Source organism: Hemitrygon akajei, chromosome 1, assembly GCF_048418815.1.
Source record: "Hemitrygon akajei chromosome 1, sHemAka1.3, whole genome shotgun sequence".
NCBI classification, from domain to species: domain Eukaryota; kingdom Metazoa; phylum Chordata; class Chondrichthyes; order Myliobatiformes; family Dasyatidae; genus Hemitrygon; species Hemitrygon akajei.
In genome coordinates this window covers 199,884,357-199,907,769 of record NC_133124.1, presented here as the reverse complement: position 1 = coordinate 199,907,769, position 23,413 = coordinate 199,884,357, and the positions used below count along the sequence as shown (strand labels likewise).

Genomic DNA, 23,413 nt, shown 5'->3' with positions numbered 1-23,413 from the left:
GTGCAATTCCCAATATAGGCATATCATATTAATTACAGCTTTATCAATATTTGAATTATTTTAACATTTTGTCTTGATTTTGCACTTCATATTCTATTCTAAAGGATTTTGTGTACTGAATGGTTTTTCATTTGTTTTTTGGGATTTCTCTAATCTTTTGAATGCTTTGCATTTGGAATAAACATCCTCTCTTTATTCTGTGACAGTAGTGTTTGACTAACAGCATGGGTTAATATTATAATATAATATGCCCTGAACATCTAGATAAGTGACCTCCACTGTGCTGTAGAGAACAAGCAGCAGCTGCGAATGGGGAGACTGAACAATCAAAAGACCCATCTACTAACAGCAGCCACCATTAACTCTTGCCCACACTACACCAGAATATGTGGATCCCAGATCAGCCTCTACAGCCACCTGAGGAACCATCAATAGAAAACCCCTTTGGAGAACATCATACTCGACTTGAGTGATTGCACCACCACCATCCTGAACATCCAGGAACCTGTTACACCTGAATTCAATAATTGAGCCCTTCCAGGGTGAAGAATTCTAACTTCAAAAGAAATGGGCCGACCATTTATTCTGAGAAGTTGATCCCCAGTTCAAAACTCATCTGCTAAGGCAACATCCTCTTTACATCAAGCCTGATGACCACTTAAAGAATTTTAGAACTTTTAAGGAAATCTCCTCTCATTTTTCCAAATTCAAGAGAATTGACGCCTAGTCTTTTTAATTTCTTGCCAAACTCGCCATCCCAGGAACCAGTTCAGTAGATTTTCATTGCACTTGCTCCATGGAAGGTTTATTAATTTTTTTTAGTCAAAGGGACCAAATCTGAAAGCATATTCCATGCGTGGCCTCACTGATTCCCTGTATAATTGCAACAAGGTATCTTTACTCTTGCACTTCTCTCCTTACAAAGGTCAATGTACCTGTTGCTTTCATAATTACTTCCTGCACATGCAGTGACCAGGGCTCAACTAAATGTCATAAAGTCTTAGAGTACTACAACATAGAAACTAGTCCATCTGCTCCACTATATCCATGGTTATCTTTTTGCCCATCTGCACCCATTTTGTTTGTCTGCATTATGACCATATCTTCCTCTGCTTTACATATTTAAGTGCCTGTCCAAATATCTCTTAAACGTAGTGATTGTATTTGACTGCACCATCTCCCCTTGCAACTATGTATCCTCAGAAAGGGATCAGGATATGTATGACCTTGAATTGGCTTTTGAACAACATCATTCCCCAAGTTGTCACCATTTAAGAGATATTTTGCTTTTCTGTTTTGTGCACCAAAAGTAGACCTTTCCACGTTATATTCGAGCTGGCAAGTTCTTGCCTCCTCACATAGCTTGCCCATACAGTTTTTCCCCATTAACAATCCCATCTCAATGCTAACATCAGCAATCTTAGAAATACTATACTTAATTACATCAGTCAAATGATTATAGTTAAGACCCTTCCCATTGATCCCTACAGAACCCCTCAGTTACAGTCTGCCCATTTTGCTCTTTCACTAAATTCTCAGTCTATCTGCAAATAGAAGAGAAAAAAAAAGAATCACCTGGAGATCCCACCAGTTTCATCAAGAAGAGAAAACTTCAAAGTAGGGTCGTGGGAACAATGTCTTCTTGCACGGCGCTATGACGCAATGTGACCGACGTCACGCTTATCCAATCAACGTCTCCGCGGTCCTGCGTTCAGGCGAATAGGACGGGCTCGGGGGCGTGACCTTGGGTGGGCTGGCGAGTCGCGCGCTGGATTTCGTCCGTTTTGCATTCAAAACATTGCTGGCTTTGCCGGAGGGTTCGCGTTTCCCGTCGCTCGCGGCCTTGCTTTTGCTTAAAATTTAATTATTATTGTTTGTTTTAAAAAGTACGGTTGTTGTCAACAGGTAAGCCTCTTTGTGGATCTGTTGTCAAGATTATGTAATGAAGTTCTGGAAGCATGATTTTTTTTTCCGCCAGTTTGTTCTTCTTTCTTGTCAGTCGCATGTTTCCTTTTAAAGCAAGTAAACTCAGTAAAAAGGGTTAGTAGTGGCCTTTGGAAATGTTTGAAGAAGGTGAAATGTGTGTTTCTTCTCCACTTACCGTGCTGTCAACTTTGTGTGGCTTTATCTTTTTAAAAGTATAGGTGTGGACGGTTTTGCTCTGAAAACAAATCGGAATGGAGTTTGCATTTGCTTGAAGTAAGTCAACAGAAAAGACATGATTAGAGTAAGGATCCAGGGAAGAAGAGTTTAAGGTAGACTATACTTGCAAGCATGACCTATAACCAGCAAACATTGGGTTAAAAACTTAACTGTCAATCTTTTAGATTTGCACATGTATTGTGACTGTCGAACTGTGCTCAACCATACTGGGACAGGACGCGGATGTTGTTACGGAAGAATTGTGGCATCCTGGACTCGAAAAAGTGAGGATGTGGCAAGGTGCATGTCATGGATCTGCATTGCAAGCTCCTGCCCTGAGCTTGCATGCTCCGTGGAATTGAAGCAATTCATTGAGCCTGCCTAGGTATAAGCAAATGCATCATTTCTGTTCTGGTTCCTGCTAGCCACATAAAAGACGACGATGACAGGGGAGCTGGTATGACACATCGTGATTAAGTGACTGCGTTCAGGGTCCTGGATCGTTGATCCAAAGATGTGAATTTGGATCATTATTGCAGCTGAGGAATTAATGAAATTAAATAAATCTGAATCACAAAGCTAATGTGAATGTGAAACTACAGGATTGTTCAAGGAAGAAATATTAGTGCCCTTACCTATGTTGTCCATTTGTGACTTTGCCAACTACTGCCGCACCTTGGGACAGAGTTATGCAGTACAGACACAGGTCTTCCCACTCACCATGTCTGTGAAAATAATTAAATACCTATCAATACCTAGATAATTAGAGATAGATAATACCCCATGAATAGATGATTTTTTTTAAAAAAAAAGGAGCAACAAGAGATCTGCTGGAGGAACTCAGTGGATTTGCACCTCTGTAGGAGAAAGGACTTGTAGATATTTCAGATCAGAATCCTTTTTCTCTACTCCCTCTCTCCTCTTTATATGGGGTTCTTTCCTCAGCACACTCATTCCTGAGGTAGAAATGTTGAGAGTTCCATTCCCTCAACAGATGCTGTACAACCCCTGAATTCCTTTAGTAAATTTGCTGCTCCAGATTTCAGTATCTGCAGTCTCAGGTGTATCTGTCTCCAATCATAAAGAAACGCTTTGAAATAAAGTTACAGTTGATAAACCACAGTTCTGAATTCTTTTGGTCAATCACTAGGAGCAAAAATCGACAGAATTTATCCAGTACAACTATCTTCACCTCTTTAATTGACTCGTTCAAACTCCCTTTTTCTTTCGCTGTCTCTTCTTTAAGCATGACGCTGACCTTAACACCAGATGCTTTAATCACACTTTCACCATATGTGCATCTCTCTCCTTTTACCCGGCTTGACTGATATTTAATTAAAAGCCTTTCTTTGAATGTTTTGCTACATTAAGGATAGTAGGGAAATGTAGGTTGTTGTTTACTGTATGAAATGAAAATGAATGAGGGTTGTTTTATGTCTGCCACTCTTTGGTCATAAAGTCTAATCCTGAATGAATGACATCACCTTGTATTTTAATAGTGTGCTAGCTTTAAAATTCTCATCCTTGTTTTAGGATACCACCATAGATTTACTTCTCCCTGAAAATGTTGAACTTGACATTGTCCAGAATAGTAACAGTGATATACCCCACCACCAATACATACACATCTAACATCACTTTATGGACATACAATCAATCAGTCTGTGTATATAACAATTGTACATTATGTTTTATAGAATTGCTTTTATATTTATTGTGTGTGTGTTTTTTGTATTCTTTATGCTTGCTGTGTGTTTTTATGCTGCATGGTATCTAGAGTAATAATCATTTTGGTTTCCTTTGCATTTGTTAGTGAAGAATGACAAAAAACAATATTGAATTAGCAAACAATGTAACAAAGCATAAATTATGTGAATTGAAAAATGAAAACATTGCTTATCTGTGCTGCTTTGATTTAGAGCTATCAATTAATCATAAAACAGTCAATAAGACTAATAAGATTGTTAGAATCTGGAGCAATCATATAAATATTAATCAGAGTGACTATTAGAAAATGAAATAGCCATGCTGACTGGATGAAATGATATTATTCTTCAAAAAAAAACTGGTAAGACAGGAGAAAGTCCACTGTGGAGTTGCAGAGAGAAATAAACATTTTTCTTTTTAAAGAAGAAGTAGTATATTTTTGAGGAAAATTGTGGGAGAATTCAATATTTGTATAATGTAGATAAGGAGTTTTAAGACAACGAGTTAGGTTCAGGGTGTCAGTGTCAGAGCTGGAAGTTAGCTTTTTAAATTATGGTTTAATGTTATGATGCCTTGAATGTCACGATGTTGTTCTTTGACTCTAGCTCGGCGTTTAACATGACCATCCTTCAGAGGTTAGTGGGTAAACTGTCCTCATTGGGACTCAGCACCCCTCTCCGTAACTGGACCTTGGACTTCTTGATGGAAAGACCCTGGTAATTCCGAGTTAGCAGCAGCATTTGCAAACTCTATCACAATGAGCACTGGTGCCCTCCCAGGGTTGTATGCACTGTCTCCTGATGTTCACTCTGCTGACTCAGGACTGCACATCCAGTTCCAGCTCAAACTACATCATTAAGTTTGCTGATGATACTATAGTGATTGGCCTCATCAGCAACAGTGATAAGTCAGCATACAAGAAGGAGGTAGAGAGACTTTTCAAAGGGTGCAAGAATAACAACCTGAGTTTCAATGTGGACAAGACAAAAGAGATGATTGTGGACTTCAGGAAGGCACAGGTTGACCATTCTCCATTGCACATGAATAGCTCTGCTATGGAGAGAGTGATAAGCACAAAGTTCCTTGGTGTGCACATAAAGGACAATCTAACCTGGACCCACAACACCTCCTACTAGTCAAGAAGGCACTTTTGAGGAGGTTGAGGAATGCAAGGCTGTCCACCCCCATTCTAAATTTGTACAGGAGTGCCATCAAAAGTCCTGTCTGGCTGCATCATTGTGTGGTACGGAAGCTGCAAGACCTTACAGAGGACAGGTAGAACCACTGAAAGAATCATCGGGGTCTCCCCCCACCGCTCCCTCATTTCTGGCATTTAGTGGGAGCATTGCAAAGGACCTTGTTGAGGATCCATACCACCCATCCCACAATCTCTTTGACCCACGACTGTCAGGAAATAAATGTAGAAGCATTAGGACCAGGACTGCCAGACTGGATGGCAGCTTCTTCCTTCAGGCTATGAAACTAATGGATACCCTCCCACCACCAAGGTCTTGTCACTAGGGCATGTACTATTTACTGTACTGTTTACAGTTTTGCTGTGCTGTGCTTTACTGCATGCATTTATGCTTTTTGAATTTTATTTAATTAACTTGTATATAGGATAATACTTTGGTTTATGTGATGTTTGTGATATATGTTGTGTGGGTGCACCGTGGTCTGGAGGAGCATTATTTTATTTGGTTTTACACACAGAGCCATACACACAACAATAAACTTGAACTTAATTCATGGGTATTTATTAAGTCATATATGTGTGATTTGATTTTTCAGGATGAAGCAGCTTGTATATCTTCTGGTTGGACTGAACATTCTTTCACATCAGAAGGCAAATTCAGCAATGAATGAGGAAGAATCAATGTGTATTATTGAAAATTGTGGTGACAGCAACATTTGCAGGCAAGCACAAGCAAATATAATTTACCTGTGCAAATATAAATTACCTCTAGAACAGTGTCTTTGACCAAAATTTAAAACTTAAATGCCTCGTTTGTATTAATCATAATATATTGAAAGTGGTGCATTTACAATGCTTTATAACTGCATTATCTTATTTTAATTGTAGACTATACAAAAGTGCATGAAATTCAGTTATGTTGTTCCTTTATATAAATTCTGCTATATCTATAAAGTGAACTAAACTTTTTTTGACATTGGTTGCTTTAAGTTTCGTTTCTGATCCTCCCAGCACACCAAGTTTCATTGAGTATTTTACGTCTTTTCTGCTTGAGGAGGCGCAACGAAATTCAGAAAATTAGTCAAAATAAGGAATCCGCATGGGTCATCATGTCATGGCAAGTTCTGGTCACACGAATGGCTAAGTTCCTTACTGGATGATGAATAAATTTTGAATGCCTGTAAACAGAATGACAGGAGAATCATAGATGCAAATTACATTGGAATAAGGGTAAGAATGGAGTAGAACATGTGATATGTGTACTCCCAGCACAAAGATGAGTACCATTTTTACTCCTGTTAGTTTTCACTGATTTTACAAGGTGGTAGATCAAATGGAAAGCTATATGTCTAATTAGATCTTAAGTATTTGATTGTTAGGTAGATAGAGACTCCCCTTGCCACTTCCTTGCGTAGTGCTTTACAACACCAGCAGTCAGAAAATTGTTCAATTTCTGCCACTGTCTGTAAGGAGTTGGTGTATTCTCCCCATAACTGTGTGGGTTTTCTCCAGGTTCTCTCACGTTCCAAAGACATATAGGTTAGGGTTAGTAAGTGTTGGGCGTTTCTAAGTTGGTGCTGGAAGTACAGTGACACTTTGTGGGCATATCTATCCAAGTTTGGGTGGTGTTGGTTATTAATACGTTCACTTTGTTTCAATTTTTTGATTTACATGTGACAAATAAAACTAACCTTTCTTTAATGTTTCCCTTTCCATCATTGGGTGGCACAGAATGACATTGTTAGAATCAACAGGTGGGATCTCCAGCCAATATTAGCATGTTCTATGATAACAAGATTCAAGATTGTTTAATGTCATTTCCTGTACACATGTAAGAATGAAAGAATTGTTACTCCAGATCTAATGTAGTGGAAAAATGCACAAAAGATAAATAACACAACAATAATAAAAAACACTTAATCAATGTAAATAAATGAGATAGTTTATATATATTGATTGTATGTCCATTTAGTACATAAGGTGACTGACGGGAAGTAATAAAGTAGTGGTGGAGTTAGTGTGTGGAGATGTTGATCAGTCTTAACTGCTTGGGGAAAGTAAATTTTTTGAGTTTGGTAGTCCTAGCATGGATGCTATGTAGCCTTCTCCCTGAAGGGAGTGGGACAAACAGTCCCATAAGCAGAGTGTGTAGGATCCTTCTTAATGTTACTGGCTCTTTTGCTGCACCTTGCTGTATCTTTGTCCTTGATGGTGGATAGGTTGGTGCCAGTGATGGGTTGGGCAGTTTTGACTACCCATTGCAGAGCTTTTCTGTCCGCTGCTGTGCATTTTCTGTACCAAGCAGTGATGCAGCTTGTTAGGATGTTCTCTACAGTGTATCTGTAGAATAACATGAGAATGGATGTGTAAAGTCGAGCTCTCTTCAGCCTCCTCATTGGTGAGCTTTCTTGACTGTGTAGGACCTGTTCTGGGACCATGAGAGGTTGTGTGTGTAACTTCAGACATGTTACATCGGTGGTGGGAAAAATGCTAGAGTCGGTTATCAAAGATGTGATAACAGCACATTTGGAAAACGGTGAAATCGTCGGACAAAGTCAGCATGGATTTGTGAAAGGAAAATCATGTCTGACGAATCTTATAGAATTTTTTGAAGATGTAACTAGTAGAGTGGATAGGGGAGAGCCAGTGGATGTGGTATATTTAGATTTTCAAAAGGCTTTTGACAAGGTCCCACACAGGAGATTAGTGTGCAAACTTAAAGCACACGGTATTGGAGGTATGGTATTGATGTGGGTAGAGAATTGGTTGGCAGACAGGAAGCAAAGAGTGGGAGTAAACGGGACCTTTTCAGAATGGCAGGCAGTGACTAGTGGGGTACCGCAATGCTCAGTGCTGGGACCCCAGTTGTTTACAATATATATTAATGATTTAGACGAAGGAATTAAATGCAGCATCTCCAAGTTTGCGGATGACATAAAGCTGGGCGGCGGTGTTAGCTGTGAGGAGGATGCTAAGAGGATGCAGGGTGACTTGGATAGGTTAGGTGAGTGGGCAAATTCATGGCAGATGCATTTTAATGTAGATAAATGTGAGGTTATCCACTTTGGTTGCAAGAACAGGAAAACAGATTATTATCTGAATGGTGGCCGATTAGGAAAAGGGGAGCTGCAACGAGACCTGGGTGTCATTGTATACCAGTCATTGAAGGTGGGCATGCAGGTACAGCAGGCGGTGAAAAAGGCAAATGGTATGTTGGCATTCATAGCAAAAGGATTTGAGTACAGGAGCAGGGAGGTTCTACTGCAGTTGTACAAGGCCTTGGTGAGACCGCACCTAGAGTATTGTGTGCAGTTTTGGTCCCCTGATCTGAGGAAAGACATTCTTACCACAGAGGGAGTACAAAGAATTGAGGAATAAAAATTGAGGGAGTACACAGATTGATTCCTGGGATGGCAGGACTTTCATATGAAGAAAGACTGGATTGACTAGGCTTATACTCACTGGAATTTAGAAGATTGAGGGGGGATCTTATTGAAACGTATAAAATTCTAAAGGGATTGGACAGGCTAGATGCAGGAACATTGTTTCCGATGTTGGGGAAGTCCAGAATGAGGGGTCACAGTTTAAGGATAAAGGGGAAGCCTTTTAGGACCGAAATGAGGAGAAACTTCTTCATACAGAGAGTGGTGAATCTGTGGAATTCTCTGCCACAGGAAACAGTTGAGGCCGGTTCATTGGCTATATTTAAGAGGAAGTTAGATATGGCCCTTGGGGCTAAAGGGATCGGGGGTATGGAGAGAAAGCAGGTACAGGGTTCTGAGTTGGATGATCAGCCATGATCATACTGAATAGCGGTGCAGGCTCGAAGGGCCGAATGGCCTACTCCTGCATTTATTTTCTATGTTTCTATGTTTCAGAATTATGAGGAGAAGAAGAAGAAGAAGAAAAAGGGGATTGAATAGTAAACTTAAAGATAGGTGGGTTCCTGGAATCTTGAAGTGGGAAAGAACAAGTGTGGGATGCATTAAGCGGTACACACACATAGATGTGTGATAGTTGCAACATTCCAAAAACTCAGGAGATCTACATTGCACTGATTTTTTTTTTCATATAACACTAAATTAGCTTTCATTTGTATTTCAGTTATTGAATGCTGTTTATAAAATATGACACAGACATACTACAGGTTTATGATATGTTTAAGAAATAATTTGCAAAAAATGATATGTAATGGCATACTTCTAGATGCTAGCAATATTCATTATGTAGTATGATATTAAAGATGTTTCTGGAAAAGCAGTGTTTTATCTACAATAAAACAATGGGCATTCTTTGTTAATACTGACTTGACAAATCCTGGAAAGGGAAGAAAAATGAATGGATTTGTCACAGCATGGAAATAGCCATCAGGTGCAAGAAGCCCGCATTGGTGTTCTTTTTTATCTCCATATCTAATAAATTCCTTTTAATTTTCTCAAATTTCCTAACATTTCTCTTTTGCAAAGTCTTTAAAATCTTCATTTACTTTGATTTTTGTTTGAAATTTGTGCTGCCCTGTTTTCATCTGCCTGGGTATTGAAAACAATTTACAAATGTTTGTACCAATAGCCCTTCTTAATGTTACGTTTCTGTTGTATTATCTCTGCTCTGGTAAAACTGCCTTTGGACTCTCCTAATCATTTATCCACTCATCTAATAGCTCTGTAATGCCTTACAGCATATTCACAGTTGCATTTATATTTTTATCTTTTGTTTTTAAACATAGTTACAGAAAACAAAATTGATGGTAATGCGTAGCTGGTAAACATTGATGGAAAAGACAATGTGGAAAAATTATAATATTATGTTTGAACAACAATACTTGGGTAATTGTGAGTCCCTGTCTGTCAAAAAGTATACACTCTATGTGCCCTCCTAATGTGATCTCCTGGGTAAAGTATAAATCCAAAAAGACATAAAGCCAATTTGAGAGGTATTAAGGACTTCTATTTTAAGTCTCCTTCCCAAATGTGCAAATGCCCAACTTGTGTTCAGCCCCTACACATGAATCAGTGTTTGGGAGACCTGCAGAATGGATTTGCTGGCTGCAGTCATCTTTTGTTCAGTTTATGACCATATACCTGATTTGCAAACTTTTTGATTTGCAATGACTTCACAGGAACAGAACCCTCTTGTAACCTGGGGAGGATCTGTACAGAAAATAATTGAAGGTTTTCAGAAATTATCATCCATCATATAAACTCATAAACCATTGCAGGTGTCCACTGATTGATCCCAGGAAAACTTATTCCTTTTGTCATCTGAGGTGGAGTTTTAGTAGTACCTATTTTGTGCCACTAGGTGGTACAGACGTGCTTTTGTATTCCATTGTTAAAAGTTGCAAGTTCACTTGCCTGTTGGTACAGAATTGTGCTTGGAGTTAAAATCATTGAAGCAGACAGTTCGTTACATTTCATTGTTCATATTCTAGCACCTGAAAATATGCAGTTAGTTTGTAATCTGTAATTGCCTATTGAGTTACCTCTGACCTGAGTCTGACTGAACTAAACTAGTCATTGGGCTGGATCATCAGGGGGTTAGTGTTAACTTTTTATGATAATGATCCAGCCTGCTCCACTAGTCAAACTCAACTTCCCTTAGTCTTTGCTCTATATCAGAACATTTCAGCTTGGAATGGCTTAGATATGCTCTTCTGGGCCAGGTCAGTAATGTATTCAAAACGAGTTAACATGATGGTAACGAGTGACAGCTATGCTAGATAGACACTTCATCAAGGACTGGATTACGAAGTTGACTTTAAATGGGAGGGTTATTTTCAGCATATGATTTCAAGTTTGACTCAATGTCAAAATAAGGGTATAACACTTGGCCTGGGAATGTTTTCTAGAATTGATAGGTGCTTTTCTGGTCATTGACTTCATGTTTGTTCTATTGTCACAGTTAGGCAGTGACATTTGCCCTCAAAAAGTGGAGAAGGGAATTTACCTGAGCTCAAAGTGTCTTTTTCAAGTCTGACATCTAGGTGTGATATTGTTGCAAATGTCTCCAGATTACATTGGGTAAAGAAAATATAAAAGGTCTTGGGCTTGGATGGGTCATGGTTGAGTTGAGTCTTAATTTGATACCTGAATAGACCTAAATTAGAAAAACAATTACCGTAATAAGAGATCAATTAGCCAAAAATAATTTTCTCTTTCACTGAATTACAAATCCAGTTTTGAGTTCCTGACCCCAGTTTTCCTTGGCATTCATTATTTTTCATTTCCTTTGAAATTGTCTAACATTTAAGAAGGATTCAAAAACTACTAAAATGAAATATGTGCTTATAAATATTTTAATTTTCCTTGAAGATAAAAGCAAATGTATTAGAACACTTTGAAACTCTAAATAATTAGAAACATCAAAATGAATAGAAATTTTTAAAAAATTAACTTTATTTTAACTTTTCTTACAATTGTGCAATCCCTATTCAAGTGAGCAGGCTTGTGAGTCATGCATTAAGTTTTACCTGGAGCAGAATCCCTAGGATAGATTTTGGAGGGAAGCTGTGGTCTGCCATTGGTCTCCATGTGGAGTCCAAGGACAAATGCAGTTGGGAATCACTAGCAAGTTCAAGCTTCTGCTTCTGTGTAGGAGGCTTGAAACATGCTGCAGTCATGCTGAGAAATGTTGGCAATGCAGAACTGTTGGGCAACCCCGAAAAAAATTTAGGCATAATATTCCTTAATTGAAGTCCTTTACCTCCCCTTACTTTTTCAATGCCATTCCTAATAACACGTGCATTAATGGTTAGAACTGCAGACAGACCTTCATTGAGAGAGGGCATCTGTCTAAGATTTAAGATTCCACCTTCCCTTTTGTAAAAGTAAAAGTGTTTTTCTTGCATCTTGCATAACAGTGATAATGCTTATTTTAAAAATTGTTAATCTCCAGGGGAGACCTCCAGGTGATTTATCCAGACCTCGGAAATGTGACCTGTATTATCATCCCAAAATGCCATCAGTTTCGAAGGTGCCTAAGTGAAGAATGGGGTGAACCGCTTGTTAAGTTTCCAGAAGCCAAAGAGGTAAAGTGTTGCAATAAAAACAGCATTAGATGGATTGTCTACATCTAAGGTCTTGCTTTGATACCAATTGGTTTTTTAAGGATACTCTGCAAATATCTGACTGGAAAGTACACTTCCAACAACTTAAAAATTTGCACTTCTCAGTTTGTACTGTAATTGCTCTAAAGTAGTGGTCGCCCACCCGTCGATCGCGATTGACTGCTCAATCTTTGAGACTTTCCCAGTAGATCCCGAAAAAAAAAATACACAAATTCTGTTGACAAATTGTTTCTGGTTTGCGGGGTTTTATTTCCATTCTTTCTGCCCAGTGTGTATGCGTGTAGCTCCCCCGCACTACACAATGTATTTCAGTGGTCCCCAACCACTGGGCCGCGAGGAAATGATATGAGTCAGCTGCACCTTTCCTCATTCCCTGTCATGCCCACCGTTGAACTTGAACACATGAGGTCATTAGTCACCTAAACGCCGTGATACTTTCGTGCCAGGGATCACTGGTTGGCCTCAGGCGGCCAGCGGGAAGTGCCATTGCTACTGGTCTGGAGTGTGAACAGATGGGCGCTGCCTCTAAACCTGTTCAGCACACCGAATGTTCGTGGGGATCCGGGTGCTAAAATATTCGCAGAGGACCAAATTTGGGCTCAGGGTTTCGTAAGTAACAGAGCAGCTACCGCGCTGAGATCTACTGAGACGAACTTTTCTCGGCCGATAGATCCTACAAGGGGGGCGGGTGCGTCCCTGTCGCACTCCTCGCTCGGTTGGTCGCTCTCTCTGGACTGCGACCGCTGATGCCCCGGCACGGGGATCTCCGGCCCTGACCTTGTCCTCTCACCTCACCCGCAACCAGCCGCGCCTGGCAAAGGTGTCTAGCAGCAGGAGGCTGGAGCTCGGGCCCGGAGGCTGTCTAATGAGGCAATGAAGCCCTCAAAACTGCTTCGGTATCTTGAGTCCAAGCACCCTGCTCTTAAAGACAAATCCGTTGGGTTTTGTGAGTGGAAAAAACGTGAGCAAGTGGGACAGAAGCTAAGTGCCAAGAGCTGCAAAAACTAAATTGCGGAATAGACTGGATATAAGGAACCTGCATCGAGTATCGCTGTATTCTTGTCGTATTTAATACCCCCCACCCCCCGTCGTCAGCCGGTCCGCAAGAATATTGTCAATATTAAACCGATCCGCGGTGCAAAAAAGGGTGGGTACCCCTGGTGTTTATACATTATTTCTACTTCCTGGTTGCGGGGTTTTACTTCCAGTCTTTTCTGTCCCGGTGCGCATGCGTGTAACTAATCGATCTGGGGTGGATCTTGCCTTTCACTGAGTCCGAGGGAGGGGATCTTGGGGTTGGTGACCACTACCCTAAAGAGAGTGGCTTGCCAAGCATTTTCAAAGAATATTATAAAAATCATGTCATTGCTATGGATCTGACTCACATATAAACCAGACCAGGTAACAGTGGAAGATCTCCTCCCCTGAGGAATATTAATGAACTCGACTTTTTATAATCATATACTTTTTAAATATTATATCCTATACTTATATTAAACTTAGCATCTTATACTTAGTATAATCCTGTACTTAGCATTTTTATGTATTGCACTGTACTGTTGCTACAAGGCAACAAATTTCATGACATAGAAGCCCTTAACTCTGAGTGGAGTCATTGGAATGCCGTCGTGACGGCATTTCTTTTTCTTTAGCAGGCTTTCTTGTTATTACGAGGCCAAGTTGCTAGCTCGACGCTCAACCCAGCATGAATGGAAAGCGTGCAAGGGAGCCGGCTGGATTCAAACTTGGGAGCCTTCACGTCCAGCATTGATGCCATTATGCCACCAGCCGGCACTTCATGGCATAGTCAACGATAATAAACTTGATTCTGCTTTTATGTCCTATACTTCTAAGATTAATTATTTTGTTTTAATTCCAGAATATGAACTGAATTTAAATTCCATGGCCACCTTGGCAAAGTTTGGCAAAGTCTTTGAATGATTAGTCCAGAGCTCTGGTCCAGTAACTTAACCACACATGGCTTTCTAGATCTTGGATTGTCTCAAAACTTGTAGTAGTCATAGTATTTGTCATATCACAATCTAAGAATAAGCATTCACAGAAACAAAATTTATTACAAGTGTAATCTTTATTATACCATTGAGATGCATTTGTCCTCAAAATCTAAGAGAATGATTTCCTGTCTTAATTAATTTCACAGAGAGTGCTGGGTGCATGAAACACACTGCCACGCAAGCTGGGAGAGGCATATATGTCAGGGATATTTAAGAGACTTTTAGGTAGGTGGATGAAAGAAAATTAATCCATGGGCTGTACAGTAGCATGGTGGTTAGCACAATACTTTATGGTGCAGGCAACTGGGTTCAATTCCTGTTGCTGCCTGTAGGGAGTTGGTACATTCTCCACCTGACAGCGTGGGTTTCCTTCCACAGTCCAAAGACGTACCAGTTGGTAGAAATTGGGGGAATCCTGAGCAGAGAGGCTCAAAGTGCTGGAAGGGCCTACCCCACGATGCATCTAAATAAATAAATAAATAGATAGATAGATAGATAGATAAATAAAAAATGGAGGGCTAAGTGGGAGGGTAGGTCAAAAAGTTGGGACAACATTGCCTGTACTGTTCTATGCTCTATTTCATATTTTACTTGTGGTGTAGCAGGCAAATAGAATTGGACATATACTTAATTAGAAATAAGTGAAGTAAAAATCACTGAGGACCCTCTGCAGATGTATCAAATTTGGATTTTACTCTCGCTTCTCCCCTGTGTGTAGCTTGTGATGTTCAATCGAGTCCATGATTCAGTTCTGAACCAAAGACTTAGGGCAAACTGACACAAAAATTGACAGGGTTTAGCCGTGACTGGAGAAGGGGACCAAGTCTGAGGTTGCAAGTAGTGGGAGATCGTGGAGGATAATATAATGGGAATTAGTCTTAGAGAGTTTCTTGAAATGGAAAAAAGGAAAGAAGACTGTAGTGAGGACGAGCATGAGGAGTGCTGTGTTAGGAGGAGGTTTGAAACTTCCTCTTGGGTGGCCCACTGGTTGTCCATGTATTTAAAGGTGTATTACTTTTCTCATTTGGACCAAAACAACTTATGGATACTGAATAGACTCTGTGAATTAACTTCACATGATAAGGCTGCATGGATCGTTGTCGTCGTCGTGGCTATCCTTCAAGGTTGAGGATGATGGTCTTCATTCTGTTGATCTATTTATGGGTTCTCAAGTGGCTTATGAGTCCAATCTTGGCTTTGAAAGTCCTTCCACATTTAGGACAGGTAGTTCCAGATCGGAACTTTGGTTGTTGCTGCCTCTCTTTCCATTTTCTTCTCTTTTCATCTGTAGGTTTTGAAAGTTGCTGTTCCTTCTCAGATGATGGCTTGCCAGAGTTTCCTGTCCTTGGCATTGTTGACGTCGATGTTACATTTCTTTATGTTGGCTTTTAAGACGTCTTTGAATCTCTTCGGTTGTCCACCTCTTTTACGTTTGCCTTCTTTAAGCTGGGAGTAGAAGTTTTGTTTCAGCAGACATTCGTCTTTCATCCGAACAACATGACCGCTCCATCTTAGTTGGTTCTTGATGACATAGGCTTCAATGCTTGTATTTTTTGGGCTTCATTTAGCACGCTTACATTGGCTTTTCTATCTTTCCAGCTGATATTTAAGATGTTTCGAAGACAGCGTTGATGGAACTTTTCAAGTACCTTCAGATGTCCTCGGTATGTTGTCCAGGTTTCTGATGCATACAGGAGCGTTGGGATTACCACTACTTTGTACACTAACATTTTGGTGTCTGTTCGGATGACATCCGTGGCTGCATGGATATCACTGAAGAATGGCAATAGGGCTAACCATTCTAATCTGTTTTGCCACTGAATTAAAGCACTAAACATCACATTGTTCCTTGCTCATCAGGTGACTCTTCAAATAATTATTTGATTTTGCAAATGCCAGTTACAGAAAAGTAGACATGTGGAAGATTAGGCTGAAGATAAAATTATCTTTTCAGCAGATTAGTTTTGGAATTATCAGTTGTTCAAGTCATTGTACAGGGGTACAGAGAAAATAATATAACAGTAGATGGCAATAGCACAACTGAGTTTCACTCAAGGTTTATCAGCACAAATTGATGTGATTCTTTTTTTTATTGTTTGTAATTCTTGCCTTCCTATCAGTTGTCCGTAGTTATGAACGTTATGCAGCAATCAATTTTAAGATTATAACTTGTGCAAAGAATGTAATTGAATGCAATTACAAATAGCAGACATGAAGTGCCTTGTAAGCTATGATAATAACAAATAAAAACCCGGGAACTAGATTTATTAGCACCTGACTTTCATGTGCAAACCATGTATAAAGATGATTATACATGGTTTGTCTTGCACTAATGATTACTTCTCGGTGAAATCCCATCAATAGCACACTTTTCTTGGGAAATCACCTTAGTATATATGATTTTGTTTTTCCAGCACAATTTATGCACCTAATGGTATAATAGTTTGCTCAGTGAATGTTTCTTTAATTTTGGAGGCAATCTACATCATTTGATAATCACCACAAAAACTGAGGAACAAGTTGTGCTGGTGTCAAATGAAGGACCTACATTTTGACATCGGTGTCTTAATTGCAGGATCTGCAAGGCTTATTTTTTTTATTACTCAGATCTGTGCACTTGTCTCTTTTGCTATTTGCAGTCTTTTATGCAGATTACATCAGAGTTGCGTGCTGAGCTGCTTGTCTGTTTGAACATGGAGCACCCCATAGTGCTGTGGAGCCATTTAAAGCAAGTGACTCAATCATGCAAGACCATCATGGGGAGGGTGAGGGAAGTGGCATCCACATATGAAAGAACTCACCATGTTCCTCCTCCCCAGTGGGTTTCCTGCCAACCATGATATTTTTGTTGCTTTTCTATTGATGCAATCGGCACAACACTTTTTGAGATCTCATGCTCTTTCCATTAACATAGCAGTCATGCACTAATTGAAAGCTTTTCTAACAGTCCCTGATTTAAATTAAGCTGATCATGTTTTAGCAATAATACTATGTGAAACCGTTATAGAATTGCTTTTAATGCATGTTTGCCATATTTCATAATATTTTCCAGACTGGATGCTAGCACTTTATTTAGGTCAACAAAAAGGGGTAGAATCCAATTTCTGGGCAGGTATGTTGTACTGCAACTGAGTAAGTTTATATCAATAATGGAGACCAAGTAGTAACTCTTAAAACTTTAGTTAAAGATCTGTATTTAAGTTATTTTACTCTTTGCTTGAAAGTTTTTGACATATAAATATAGTAAATAAGAGTAATCCGTAAAAATCCATTATTTTCTCAATAATGGATGCATTTTAGCTTGCAACTCCAAATAATATAGTTTGTGGATTCCTGCAGTTGTGTCCAGGATCTCTTGAATGAATTATTTCACCTCCTAGTCCAAGAATTACTTTTTTTAGCACTTATATAACAGATGTATAACTGGGTCTTTGCCATTTGATTGAATCAGTGATGAATGTTGGTTCGCTTTACTGATATCTTTCTACTTCAAGTGTTTTTAAATTAAAAAAACATTGTCATGTAAAAACTTACAACCTTCATGACTTAATAACATAAGTTTGAATTAAATGTAGAAATACATAGTTCACAATAGAGTAACAAGTAGTCATTAGAAGATGTACGTATGATAAGACAGTTCATACTTAATAACGTTTTGCGATATGCATTTGCCACTTGTTCGGTATTTATTTTGTCGGTTTGAAATTAAATGGTTAATCAATCAAATTGTCTCAATCATATCAGTCCAAACTTAGTTTTTTAAAAGCTCCATGATAAAATTTTGGTTTTCAACAAAAATGTATATTTCTTCTCTGGTCCTTTAAGAGAACTATCAAAGAATATTGGATAATGAAGTTACACAATGTCAAATAATAGTCAAGCCATGATTTCAGTGCTTATTTTTGAAGATAGAGGATTTTAACATTTCATAAAGTTGCTAGAGAGCATTTGAAATTTATTAAGGTTTTCAGCAATGTATTTTAAATAGATCAATTGTATTTTGTTTTGATATCTTAAAGTTAAATCTGGCATTGAAGTAAATGTTAAAATTGTTTTAACTGAAAGCAATGCTAATAATACATTATTGGGAGTCAAAAGTTGAATTTAATATTGTTGATGACAGCCTTTGTGTATTGGATTGTGGTCTCCAGTTTACCCTTTTGGCAACTGATAGAGGGGTCTAAATATATTTGGATATTTTAATTATTTGGTGAGTCAAACCCACAAAGTTAACCTCTTGCATTCATTCAAGGTCCCAAACAGTCCTTCCACGTGAGGCAACATTTCGCTTTTTAATCTTTTGAGGTTGTCTCTCGCATCCAGTGTTCCTGATGTGGCCTCCTCTACATTGGTGAAACCCAACATAAATTGGGGGAGTACTTTGTCAAACACCTCATCTCCATCCACCAGAAGTGAAATTTCCCAGGGGACAACCATTTTAATTCCTCAGAGGCCACTCTGAGGATGGAGGAGCAACACCTCATATTCTGTCTTGGTTGCCTGCAACCTGATTACATGAACATCGCTTTCTCCTTACCATAAAATGTTTTCCCTCCCCGTTCCCTCTTCTTCCATTCCCAACATTGGCCTCTTAACTCTTCTACTCATCTCCTTCTGGTGCCCTTCCTTCTTCCCCTTTTCCAATTTTCCTCTCTTCTGTCCTATCAGATGCCTTCTTCTCCAGCTCTTTACCTTTCCCACTCACCTATCACCTTTTAGCTATCTTCCATCCCCTCTCTCACCTTTTTATTCTGGCGTCTTCCCCCTTCCTTTCTAGTCATGAAGAAGGGTCTTCACCTGAAGCATCAACTGTTTATTCCTTTCCATCAACGCTGCTTGACCTGCTGAGTTCCTCCAGCAGTGTGTGTGTGTTAGACTAAGTTGTTCTGGTCAACTGATACTATTTATAGTATTATACTGGGTCATAAGTAACCATCTTCTACTCAATCACTGCCTCATCATTTATTTTGGAACCTCTTTCACTTTGATAGAAATACTATATTCACACCTGATTAACTTGTTTTATAGTGTCATTTGTTAGGATATTTTGGTATTTGAAAGAAATGCCCTTTTAATGTAATTTTTTTGGTGCAGCTCTTCACTGCATGTAGTATCAAATTACATTAATATGTTTCTAATTATCTGTAACAACTATGCATCAATTAATATAGCACTGCAAATCACATTTTCATTCTGTTAGAATTTTAACTAATGTGGTACAGCAGTTAAAATTCTTGAAGGGTTAAAAAGGTTAAAAATATTAAATTACTTGGCTAAGGAGGGAAGTCTCATGTTTCCACTCATAACATCAGGATATCACAGCTAATGAAGTACTTACAGTGTGTAATCACTTGTAAAGTAAAGAACCAAGAGGCAAATTGTGGTCAATCTGTCCTGCTATCTGATCTCACTATCCCTAATGCTATCCTTACCATTTATGATTATGAGCCTCGAATCAAGCTTGAGACCTCATTTGCAACCTGCAAAGCTGATCCAGAGAGGCTGCTCCTGAGGCCACCACAATCTATCCCCATATCTTCACTAACCTGAAATATCCTTGCATCCACTGGCAGCTTATTGTGGCTAAAAGCATTTTTAACTACCTTTTCATGTATCTAATAATTATAGGTATTTAAAACCAAAATGGATTAGAGTAATTAAAATCCAAATATGAATTACTGTAAATTAGGAACATGAGGATACAATTAAATAGAATAAAAAAAACAACTTGCACTCATTTTTAATCAACATCAGTGACTCAATTTGAATGAATAAGGTTGTGCTATTTATTCCATCTGTCTTTGACATAAAAATGAGAGAATAGATGTGCATCTGGCTCCTCAGCACAACATATCTTTGCTCCTTCCTTGGGGTCAAGGCTAAGTAGGTGGGACAGCAGGTTAGGTGTGCTAGCAGTGCATTGTAGTGTACTGGTGAAGTCAGGGGTGAGTCATCTCACAGCGGTGTCATCTACCGTTGTGCATTCATTTGATGGACAAAAGTAAATCCATGTCATATAATTCATAATTCAACAGTTTAGTAATTGTTATAATTGTGCTTGATAACCCATCAAAATTACTCAGTTGCTGCTTTTCTGATTTCACTCTTTTATGTGCCTTAGTAGGTTTTGTATGGTAACAGTATCGAGCAATTTTAAATAATCTGCAATTGATAGAAAATGCAATATATGTATTGTCCTAATTTTTTTGTTTAACTTCTATCATCATTATAGCCAAATTTTAGTCAAATGAAGAATGCTGAATGTAGAACAAATGCACTATTATACAAGGGAGAATAAAACAAATTTAGATAACAGGTATATTTCTTTCTTCTGTGGCTTGTAGTTACCTATTCAAAACAACACATTGTTCAGTGGCTCTAAATGAGGTTATTTATGTGAGTCTGAATAGTTGGTGTGGACAGATTGTTTGATTGTTCTATTGAGGATTTAAACACCAAAGATACCCATTGCCTGTAAATTTGCACTTTACAGTATGATTTACAAGATAATGATTGCTTCCTGGTCAGGATCAATAAACCTAATCTAATATGAGCACTGTTGATGTTTTCTAAATGTATAGTAATGAAATATCTGAGGCTGTGCAGGAACAGAGTTTATTTTTGTGCATTGGTGACTTGCTATTGTCTTTGATCACCATTGAAAGCTCTCTTTTTATCCATAGACTGCCATCTGTTTCTTGGCAATTGGCTGAAGATACATCAGACTAAGCTCAATCTTAATATTCCTTATGGCCCTGAGATGAATCTTTACTGGATTAAAGGCATTTATTTTCCCTATCTCTCTCTCTGTCTTGCTCACTGCTCCCAGAGGAAGGTGCCTGTGTTTGACTGGTCTCTCTCTCTCCCTCTCATTCATTGCTGCCAGAGTCTTGCGTCTTGGACAAGGTTTATTGATGCAGCTGTGGATTGGGCTCTCCAGTTCATGTTTCTGGGTCTGATTTCTGATTATATTTTTTAATTGCCATTCTGTGCAATTTTGATTGGGGTGCACTGACTCTGTGATCTGTAGTCAACGAATAACAGCACTGAATTGAACTGAACTGAACAACATTTGAACAACTGAACTGATTGTTTCAGTGACTCTGGATTGATGTTTTATACCGTGTGATTTTTGTTTTTATTGTTGTTGTTTGTGTGATTTGTTCTTTATTCTTGGAGGGTTTGATGATTTCTTTGAACTGGTTCCATGGTGTTTCTTTGTTTTGTGGCTGGCCAGGAAGATGAATCTCAGGGTTGTATACTGTATACGCACTGATAATAAATGTACTTTGAATTTTTCAGTTCATTTTACTCTGCCATGCCTCAAATCACAGTGGACAGTTACTTCTAGATATTATTATTGATATACTGCCTTCCTTTTCCTGTTCTCATGTGTTAATTTCAAGTTCGTTGTCAGGCAACCGTACACATGTATATGGCTAAATGAAACATTGTTCCTCTGGGGCCAAGGTGCAAGACACAACACATACGTTTACAATCCAGCACATAAAGTCGCAAAAGAATTTTAACAGAAGTCCCTGAGCGGCATGGCATGAATGTTGAGGGGTTGACATAAAGTATGAGGAGCATGTTTATGTAAGCCAGTATTACGTTACCGGCACTATTATATTAAAATAAACTATTAGAAATATGTAAAACAGCAGAGTTGGAGAGTTGGACGGGTTTGATTGGAAGGTCATTCAGACAGGTTGTATATGTGTGCTGGGTGGCAGCAGGGTGTTAAGATGTCCGGCAGCCTGCAGAAAGAAGCTGTTACCTAGCCTGACAGTTCTGGTACTTGTGCTGCGATGCCCTAAATCCAAATTGCACTACACCTTGTTCACCAATCACTTTTACACTTGCACAAATACATTGACTCTGGTTTAGGCAAAGTTTCATTGTCAAAGTGTATACATCTGATTTCAGGTTTCTTCATTGCCTCTTCCCTCTTCATGTCCTCCATTTTTGTCCTTTAATATATCCTTGGATTTAATTGCTCCCACTATGAGTCCAGGGGTTTCACCAGAAAGGCACAAGCATAATAATTTCCTGCCTAATCCTCTTCATACCCCAGTCTATTTTATATTCTCAAGTTGGATTTGGCTTACTTTCCAGACTTTTACCTGCAGCTTCTGTCTGCCCAAATATTTAGGCCAGATGGTGAGGATGAATGAGGAGATTCTTACTTCCTCCCACTCAGTGACTAGCATATGGCTCAGGGTTTGTCCTGAGGATGTTCTGGTAACCTTAGAAAGAAGGCAATGCTGAGGATGGAGTTTGGTTTTATTGTTATTTTTCAAAATCATTTACAAAATATGTATTTTTCTAAATTAAAATTATTAAAACATTAATGTACAGTACTGTGCAGAAGTCTTGGGCACATATATATAGTTTAAGACTCTTACACAGTACTAAAGTAAATTTAGGTTTTTGATATAAGATCAGGGGCAGATTCTCAAGAGTAATATTTTGGGGTCCCAGTTACAACTACTGGACAATTTGTGGAATTCAGGAATGACTTTCCAAAGTCTGTGGCTTAGCTTCTTCTAATTTGTGAATGATTCACACAGGTTTGAGCCATAAATACCTGCAGGTGGCTTAATGTAAGGTTTGCTTGTATAATGTGTTAACAACCTAATGTATTAGGTTGAGTGCCCTATTTTGTTTTTATAATGTTTTTTTGTGAACTGGGACACTTATGACATTAAAAGCAATTTATACAAAGTAAATACAAGCTGGTGTTCATTTGTGCTGATGTCTTTGTTACAACTAAAGCATTGCACTATCAAACCTCCAAGGATAAATTATGGTCATTTTTAATGCAAAAGTTGGCCAACAGTAGTCAGCTTCTAGGAATTACTTTAATTAAAGTTGACCAATCCATTAACAGTTGTAATTTACAGCAAAGATTTGGTTGTTGGATTAAGTAGATTTCCCTCCTCAGGATTATGGAAATGGAAGAATAAGACAGAAGAAAGAGATGTTAAATCAGATTTGTCCCCATTTTGTCTTGCACAAGCAATCATATTGAAGGACAAAGGTTCATCTACAGGTCACATATTGCAGAAAAAGATGTCATTGTGCTAGAGGGGGTGCAGGGGAGATTCACTCGAATGTTCCCTGGGAGGGAGGGTTTTCGCTAAGATACTGGAGAGGCTGGGCTTGTTTTTCCAGGAGGTTTAGAAAGGACATGAGTGAGGAAGATAGGATAGACTGTACGTATGTTTTTCCCCTGATCAAATATGAGGATATGCTTTTAGGGTAAGTAAGGGCTAAGGGATTTGTAGA

The 23,413-nt window shown here is 38.8% G+C and overlaps 1 protein-coding gene across 5 annotated transcripts in view; it reads left to right on the top strand.

Annotated features, from left to right (window-relative positions):
• Positions 1-1,761: 1,761 nt before the first annotated feature.
• LOC140734441 (phosphatidylethanolamine-binding protein 4) overlaps positions 1,762-23,413 on the top strand; it is a 417,588-nt gene continuing 395,936 nt past the window's right edge. Inside the window, exons 1-5 of one of the 5 annotated variants that reach the window (XM_073058398.1) lie at positions 1,769-1,905; positions 2,145-2,255; positions 5,641-5,766; positions 8,923-8,982; positions 11,939-12,071. In XM_073058398.1, the coding sequence (XP_072914499.1) occupies positions 5,642-5,766; positions 8,923-8,982; positions 11,939-12,071 (318 nt within the window). In that variant the 5' untranslated portion in view covers positions 1,769-1,905; positions 2,145-2,255; position 5,641. Of the gene's footprint in view, positions 1,906-2,139; positions 2,256-5,640; positions 5,767-8,922; positions 8,983-11,938; positions 12,072-23,413 lie in introns of all 5 variants that reach the window. The other 4 variants (XM_073058406.1, XM_073058388.1, XM_073058380.1 and 1 more) reach the window with 4 other exon arrangements.